The 8,834-nt window shown below is 44.2% G+C and overlaps 1 protein-coding gene across 1 annotated transcript; it reads right to left on the bottom strand.

Annotated features, from left to right (window-relative positions):
* Window positions 1–3,460: 3,460 nt before the first annotated feature.
* Window positions 3,461–4,456, bottom strand: NPBWR1 (neuropeptides B and W receptor 1). Its single transcript, XM_009478879.1, has one exon. It carries the CDS (start codon window positions 4,454–4,456, stop codon window positions 3,461–3,463), a length of 996 nt encoding a protein of 331 aa, XP_009477154.1.
* Between the last annotated feature and the right edge of the window lie 4,378 nt (window positions 4,457–8,834).

Genomic DNA, 8,834 nt, shown 5'->3' with positions numbered 1-8,834 from the left:
GTTGCTGTTAGGTAAAGTAGTAGGCTGTAGCAGGGCTGGTTTTGTCTGCTTTGTTACTTGCTGCACAGTTTTCTTTGCAGAAGTATAAGCTATATTTTCTTCTTGGGAATCTCATACCCACACAGAGGGTGCCATTACCCATCTGGATCTGCAGGTCATCCTGGTTTTACTTCCATCTGGAAGTGCTGGTACACTTGAGAGTAAAGTTACTAACCAAGTGGGATCAGTTACTTTGCTTTTGCTTATGAAAAGGATTAACTGTACATCCAAAGCAATTTCCCTCAGGCAGGATAGTGATGGCCTGACGACAACTTCTCTCACTCCCACTTCAATCCCATGAAAAAAGTCCACCTTTTAAAATTTTTTTTAATTCTATTGTATTTAATTATATAATCTCTTTTTCTATTTTCTCTGCTTCCCTCATAGAAGTCTATACCTAACATCTGCAATATCAGGTGCAGGTTACAGTTGTGCTGTAGAAAAAATGGATTTATTTTTATTTTAGTCATTTTTATATATTTAAAATTCTTTCTTACAGCAACTATACTCTCTCAAGATGTGACTGTTAAATTTCATTATAGCTGGTTAAGCGTGGGCTGAACAGGAGCATAAATCCCTCCTCTAGAATGGAAGTAGAAATGCTTAAGGGGAGCAAATTTGTTGAGATATTATCCTCTATTGCTGCTCTGGAAGCCAAAGTTTAGCTTCTATGGAGCACCAGGCCATCCTTGCTGACCAGCAATGTTGAAGATCTAACCTCTCCCTCTCCTGCTGAGGGCTGGTTTGGGTCACATTTGGATTCCCCCAGAATGTTCTGTTTCCTGAACTAAAAGGGGTGTACAATGGAGGAAAAAATATGTATTGCCTGTTTTAATGCTGAAGTTTTGCAAGATCAGAGGGAGCCTTACTTACCATTCAACATTGTCTCCAAGCTGTCCAGGCTCAACTTCCTCTGCCATGTAGACGCCCATCTGCAATGCCTGCAGCAGGACAGGCTCCAGTCCCACCTCCCAGACATGTCACGGACACTGAAGACAGCACGGCCTTGCAAGGGGAGCCCTGCCCAGTGCGTGAATTTGAGGTGAGCACCTGTGCCAGAGCTGGGCTGTTGCTCAAGTCTCAGCCTATTCTGTGATTAACCACCATGGGAAAACTCCAGGCATTCTGAGAAACACTGAATTATTCTCAGATATTCACCCTGATGAGATGAAGAATAGGTAAGATGTGGCTTCAGAATGAGAAGGAATTTAGGGAAGGATTGTGTTTACTACAGGTGACGTTCTGTTTGCATTTTTGCATTTCTGATACAAAAAAGACATGCAGCATAAGATACTTTGAAGTGAAATTTGTTAATGGATAGCACTTCCATATTTTTCCCTGTGGACAACAGAAATTGAGAATGTGGCAGCCTAAATGAAGACCAACTTTGCTACTTGGCCCATGCAGAGTGACATGCCAGAAAGCGCATCCGACAGGAACATGCTGAGGCACATAGATCTTTCTCTGTGGTGAGTGACTGACCACAGAGAAGCATCATTACAATTTACAAGCCCAGATGAAACAACAGGCAGCTGGTGGGAAAAGTTAATTGCCTTTTGTTTCAGGAAGAAAGATGAAGCAAGGGACACCAGTTCCTGCAGCACGCTTCTATACGTGGTTTGGAAATGGGTACTCAACACCTTTTGGGCTTGCTCTTTCAAAGGCCAGCTTCTGTATGTGGTGGGAGTCAATCATACACCCTCCAGTGAAGCAGAATTAGACACTGTTGTTCCCCAAAGGAAACCTTCCATTTCCATGACAGCTAGACTGAGTGTAGAAATTAACACTGACTGTCTCAGAGAATATTAATGGTTTCTAAGGAGAAATGATTTAACCACCAACCCAGTTATATGGCATTATAACATACCAGGGTTTGTATAATTGCGAAAATCTGCAAGTAAAATTTTTATTTGGAGTCTCTTTGGAAGGATTTAGCAAAAGAAACTTTCCACATGCCTATGGCAGAACTTTAGACTGCAGCAGTGGGAAAGGACCTGGTGCAAGGGCTCTCAGGAGGCACCTGCAAACCTGAACACGTGCCACACAAATCCTTGTGCACCTCCTGAAACTCATCATGGAAATGCAATGCCTAAGCCGCATTTCCCTACCTCTCTGAATTCAGTGGAGGGGGAAATATGTAACAAAATTTCTGTTACACTGATTTAGCATCAGCTGCAGGGAAGAACAGGGAAGATCACTAAGATAAGAAATGTTAAGTGACTGCAAGTATTTTCCCAGTCTTCCGCATTTTTTCAGTTTTCCTTAGAGGGCTAAAAGAGGAGAGAAGAGGAAAAAAACCTCCTCATGCAATGTTTGGACATGTGAGTTCTAGTGAAACTTTCATTGACCCTCTCCCCCCTTCTCCAGATAAAATTAGGCTAAACTTTTGGGTTGTTTTTATACTTCCTTTGTCCTCCTTAAGAGAAATATTAATAAATCTCACCAGCAAGCAGAGCATAAGTATGTGAGAGGTTGTTAAAGTAACCTAGCCACTGCATATGTTATCTATGATTTGTAGGGAAGAAGTCAGAATATTCCCCCCATTTCAGCAAGTCCTTTTCAAACTCCTGAAGGCTAAATTGTTCTGAAAATACCTTCCTATTCTGTTTTCTAGGACCAAAAAATATAAAATACCCAAATGTGCAAGAAGATTGCCCATAAACATACTATGAATCAAAAAATAAACACCACTTCTGACGCAAACAAAAGCGGCAAATTTTACAAACTACAGCTACCAAGTAAACTATTAAGTTATCTTCCACAGCAAGTGGCTCCATACCCACATCTGTGTATTATATTCACTAGTGGGGGATTGCTCTTTCTTTCTTAAAGCCAGACTGAGGTCTCTCTCACCTGTAATCACAGATTTTGACTACCTTATCTCTGTCCCTTGTGAAAGGAAATGAGCTCAATACCTTGGTTTATTCCTTATCCTTTGGAGCTGTGCTTTTTTCAATATTGTTAAGTTTGTAAGATTTTGGGTAAGCAGGTCCTGTGGATGTGAAAGAGGCTGAGGAATCATTAAGCAAGACACTCAATAACACACCTTTATTAGGTTTTATGAATCACCAGTAATAGATGGTCATGTGGCTTGAGTTCACAAAGCGATATCTTTAAAAAGAGAAAAGAGACCTGCTTCAGCTGTGTGAGCTACCAACCTAGGACAGAAAGCACATTAGAGAGAAGGCATTAAAAAAAAATTTAAAAATCAGGACAAGGGATGGAGAGCAGTGCTGAGGAAATGAGTGTGGGAAAGTTGAGGAAGCTCTACCTGTCCCAGTTTGTGTCTTGGGTAGTGAGACAATCTGAAGCCCTGTAAGCTGTTACAGGGAGGCTGGAGAGAAAGCACTCTCTGGGCTGGAGTCACCCAGGAAGAGCAGATGACAGAGAGAGGGACACAGGAGGGGACAGAGGGTTGGCTCTATGAGGTGTTTCTGCAATCTATCAGTTTGCGAAAGCTCTTCCGGAAACTGTCATCCAGAAAGGCGTACAGGAAAGGGTTGAAGCAGCTGTTGGCATAACTCAAGCTAGTGATGAAGTAGGAAATCCCAATGATCAGTGGAGTTTGTGGGATGTCTGTGGTGAGGGCCACCACTGTGCTAAGGTGATAGGGCGTCCAGCAGAACAGGCACACAGCCAAGATGACAACAACCATCAGCGTAACTTTTTTTTTGGCTTTGTCCAGGGCTTTTGCATTGCTACGGAGGTGCACACGTCTCAATCTGCACAGCATGGTGGTGTAGAGGATGCAGATGGTGGACACTGGGATGGCAAAGCCTAAAATAAGGGTGTAGATCCGACTGCCTTTCCACCACACGCTCTCAGGGTGGGGGAACACGAAGACGCACTGGGAGCGCCCCTGCTCCTTGTGTATCTTAGCAAAGACAGTGAAGGGCAGGATGATGACTGTGACGAAGGACCAGACACACAGGCTCACAATCTTGGCTGCTCGGTAGGTGCGGTAAGACATCTTCCTGGACTTGGTGGTGGCCACCACAACCAGGTAGCGGTCAATGCTCATGATGGTGAGGAAGTAGATGCTGGAGAAGGTGTTATACTGGTCTATGGAGATGATAAGTTTGCACATGAACTCTCCAAAGGGCCACTGCAGGAGCAGGTAGTCAGCAATGTTGATGGGTAGCACCAAGGTAAAGAGCTCATCAGCAATGGCCAGGTTGAGGATGAAGATGTTGGTGACTGTTTTCATCTTTGGGGCTTTGAGGATTACATAGATGACAGCAGTGTTGCCTGTCAGCCCCACGGCACAGATGATCGAGTAGATGACAGGCACTGTGACGTAGAAGCTGGGGCTCAGGGGGGGAGCGGACATATTCAGCCCCCCATCCCCTCTTCCAGCACAGTCCATGGGCCCACCTGCACATGACGAATTGGTCTCAGGGAGGGAGGAGTTTTCCATGGTCACAGGAGAGGGTGGCCAGGCCCCACTGTAGATGGGGATGACTTGGAAGTGGGGGAATAAAGGCTTGTATCAAGCTTGTCTCCTCCAGCGCATCCAGCAACCGAGGTCTCACATATGCTGCCCGCTGCCGCCCTGCCAGGAGTGAGGGGAAATCACCGAGGGCTCAGCCAGTGGCGGAGGGTCCCGCTATCCCCCCAAAGTGGTGATGGTCCCCCATTGGCTGCCCCCTCGCTCTTCGCGGACCGATGGGTGCTGTGTGGGGTCAGGATCCAGCCTCGGACTCCCCCAAAGTGACCACCCCAAGGTGACAGCGTTCATCTGGGAAACCAGCGGTCCGTCCCCGCCGCCACCCCCCGCCGCCCCTCCGCGCCGCGGAGGGGCGGCGGGGGCGGCGGCGGGGACGGACCGCAGGACTCCTGTCCTCGGGAGGAGCTGGTGTCTTTGGGATGCTCCCCAAAAAGCAAAACACCCCCCACACACACTTCCCAACGCGGCCGGGCGCTTTGGAAGGGGAGAGAGGATGCACTGACCTCTTCCAGCCTCGGCTGGGGGTCCCGGAGGGGCAGGAGAAAGCAGGGGGATGCGGGTCCCGGGTTTGTGCAGGCGGGAGATGCCGGTGCTGCTTCTGTGCTTGATCCCGAGAGTTAAATGCGTGCCCGTCTCGCTCTAGCTAGCAACAGATAGGTAACGCGAACCGCAGAGAGGATGCTTTTAAAAGTCGGGAGCTGGACCGCTGGAAAGAGATTTGTACAGTTACCTGAAATCACACCTCCTCCCGACGGCGGCCAGATATCGCAGTGCAGCAAAGGGGAGAGAAATCCCAGCTCTGGGCGGCATCTGCTTGTCGTGCGGGGTCTGAGAGCTCAGCATCCACCGCCTGCCTGGTCCCGGTCCCGGGGGCTGTCCGTGGTGCAGGACGTGGGCAGCTCCTAGTGATGTCAGGTGATGCTGTTCATCTTGCCACGAAAAGGCAGTTTTCACGGGGCGTGGGTATCGAACTGCAGCAGGATGCAGGCATGGGAGTCCCTATACCTCCCCCCGACACTTTCGCTCCTTCACGTCGTGACAATGATGGACTTGAATATAACCCCGGGGAGGCAACCTTAAGAGGGTAATTCAGTGTTCCTGATTATCCTGTTTTTTTTCAGAAAGCACATGGAGTAAAATCTATCTCACTTCAGTACTTTTTTGTTTTATTTGTTACATGACATTGAATTCTATGAGCTTTAGTACATTTGATAAAATTTTGCATCTCTCAAATTAGGAGTGAAAACGCCTTTTGTGGTGTTAACCAGCAGTACTAACCACATACATTAAGATACCAATACTGTAGTACATGCGTCCTTTTGGCAAATACTTTGGCAAAACTGTTCAGTATCTCTGAGCTAACACCATGGGCTGAGATATAAACACAGTTCTTTGGCTCTGATTGTCCCATATCCTGATCTGTAATTTCCTAGATTAGCAGGATATCACAAATATGAAAAGCCAAGCAAATAAATTAATGAGTAAATAGATATAATGGAAAATAAATAAATAAATAAATATTAAACAGTACAAGCAAAGAAAAGTAGCTTTGCTTCATTGTGATTATGCTTTCTAGTGCTCTGTCTTATTTTATTATATACTACTAGCTACAAGATATAGCGAATAACATTTCACCATACAGAATACACTGTATGGTCTGTGGTTCTCAACTTGCTCTATGGAAACATTTGAGAAGAAAAGGTGTTTACATAGCTGTGTAATCCTGTGAGAATGACATAAATACTATGCTGCAGGTTTATCATGGAGTTTTGATCACTTTTCTGTGTACTTTATACTTTCACAAACCAAGGAATGAAAGCATCACCTTTGCTATGAAGTTTATTAGAAGCTAGCATTTGAGTCAGGTTTTCTGACCCAAAGACTTAGGCACAGTTGCCCCAAAATGAATATAGTTTTGGAAAAATTCTCTGAGAATTACATTTTTAATTTTGCATGTGATCAAAACTCCTGGTGATGATCTTTTAATTTGGTCTTTTATTTCCAGTGATTTAGTGCAGATAGTGCCATGAGCCCCCTCTTCCCCTTTTTATCTTCCCAGGTAATCCCAATTAGAAAATGCAAATTTAATCATGATAAAACTGATTCAACTATTTTTCATTGTTTTCACATATGTTTCTCTGGAGAAGCTTTGTGACTTTCCCCTGTTGTTTTACAATGGTTTTGTTCTCTCAGAAATCCTACTGAAATAGGAATTTCTACTGAAGTCTACTGAAGCCTTTCATAATATTTCAGTTTTGTTTTAAGATCAGCTGTGGCATTAGTTCAAACAAAAGAGAACGCAGACTCTGAGCAACACAATAATAGCATCAATGCAGGAAAAAAAATATTACGATTCACTTTCTGGTATTCTAAACAGGCAGAAATATTTTTTTGTAGAAATGTTATTGGAGGATCTCAGCCATAGTGTGTGCTTATTGCAGTAATATAGTAGATAACCTAAATAAATAAAATCTGTAACCCTCTACTCATGGTCACTGGGGAAGGCCTCTGGTGACTGCAAAAGGCATGTTGTACTCACCTGCAGAAATGGCAAGGAAGACAATCCAAGGAACTACAGACTGGTCCACCACAGATTCTTCCCTGGAAATACTGTGGGGGAAATCCTCTTGGAAGCCATTTCCAGGATCATGAAGAACTATAAAGTGTTTTGGAGCAACCAGTGTTGATTCTCCAAAGGCAAATCATGCCTCACCAACCTGGTTGCCTTCTGTAATGAGATGACTGACTCAGTGGATGAGGAGACAATGGCCGGTGTTGTTTACCTGGACTTTTAACAAAGCCTTCAGCACAGGTACATTGAATAGGTGGGCTTAAAGAGTAGCAGTCAGCAATTGAATGTCTAATTGGTGGTTGGTTATTAGTAGCATTTTTCAGGGGTCAGTACTGGGGCTGATACTTTTTAGTGTCTTCTTTAGGGGCCTGAATAATGGGATGGGGCACACCCCCAGAAAAGTTCACAGATGTTACCAAATTGGGGATGGTGGTCAGTATGCTGGAAGGCAGGGAGCCTGTTCAGAAATGGGCTGACAAAAAACATGTTAACTTCTAAAAGGTAAAAATTTCCTGTGTCTGAGATGGAAAAACCACTCACAACAGCAGAAGTTGGGCACCGCCTCACTAGGGAGCAGTTTTGCAGAAAAGGACGTAGAGTACCTGGTAGAGAACAAGATGAACGTCAGTGAGCAGAGAGCCCTTGTAACAACGAAGGCTAACCATGTCCTGTGTTATGTCAGCAATTGTGTAGTCAGCAGGTCAAGGGAAGCAGTTATTCTCCTTTATTTGGCAATTGTGATACCACACAATTTGGGCTCTCCGGTAAGAAGACAGACATTGAGAAACTGCAGCTAAGTGCAGTGGAGGGTCACTGAGATGGTTAGGAGGCTAGAGCACATTACAGGTGAGGAGAACTTGAGGGAACTGGATTTGTTCTGCCTGGAGAAGAGAAGGCCTGGGAGCTGGGACTGGGGGAATCTAATTGCTGTCTCCACCATCTAAATGCAGCTTATGGAAAAGACAGAGTCAAAATCTTCCAGTTGCAAAACAGTAGGCTGAATGACAAAAGTTGCAAATTACAGCAAGATAAATTCTGACCAAATGTAAGGAACAAAATTATTCACAGTGAGGATGATATACAGCTAGGTATACTAAGCATTTAGTCACCTACTTATTACACGGGCTTGCTGCACCTTGAAATTAACTGTAACTGTAGAAACTCACTCTCTTCACACATTGGTCCCATACAAGTCTTTCAATGTGTCTCTTAGGAAAGAATAATGTAGATCAAATATGATATAAAGAGAAACGGTTCCTGGTGAAATAATTTGAGTCTATAAATTTAGTGTGTATTAAAAGTGAGCAATCTAAAGGATTAAAATATATACTTTGTTTCTGTGATAAATGAACTCTATTCACAAATGAACTCTATTCACAAATGAACTTTCATTCTGGTTTAGCATGGTTTTGTTCAGAATTGCTGTAAATGTAGCCATGCTACTTCTGTCAGTATGTGTGTTCAAAATTTTGACTGATTTAAGATAGGAGCAGAGGTCATGGAGATTTGGATAAAGGAGTGGTCTGGTCTGGGGGAAAAATCCAAACCAGTGTTAATTCATGCCAGCTGAGCTTGATTACGTTATTCCACAGGAGAGGACCTGCATTGACAGATTTTTTTGACTGCTGCAAAGGCAAGGAGAGCTGCTCTCAGAGGTTGTGTATGATGCAGCTGGGAGGTGTCTGCTATCTGTTAGTGGGCTACTTATATTTCTACTTCATTCAATTTTCTCTCCAATCAGTTGTTTCTCAGGTTTTTTTTTTTTCTCCTTATTGA

Source organism: Pelecanus crispus, chromosome 2 (assembly GCF_030463565.1).
Source record: "Pelecanus crispus isolate bPelCri1 chromosome 2, bPelCri1.pri, whole genome shotgun sequence".
NCBI classification, from domain to species: Eukaryota; Metazoa; Chordata; class Aves; order Pelecaniformes; family Pelecanidae; genus Pelecanus; species Pelecanus crispus.
Note: the sequence above shows the minus strand (reverse complement) of the source record. Positions and strands in the feature narration are given on the sequence as shown.

What these genes read in the sequence shown, in the direction of transcription:
- NPBWR1 (XM_009478879.1), bottom strand. Translation starts at nt 4,456, where the DNA reads ATGGAAAACTCCTCCCTCCCTGAGACCAATTCGTCATGTGCAGGTGGG.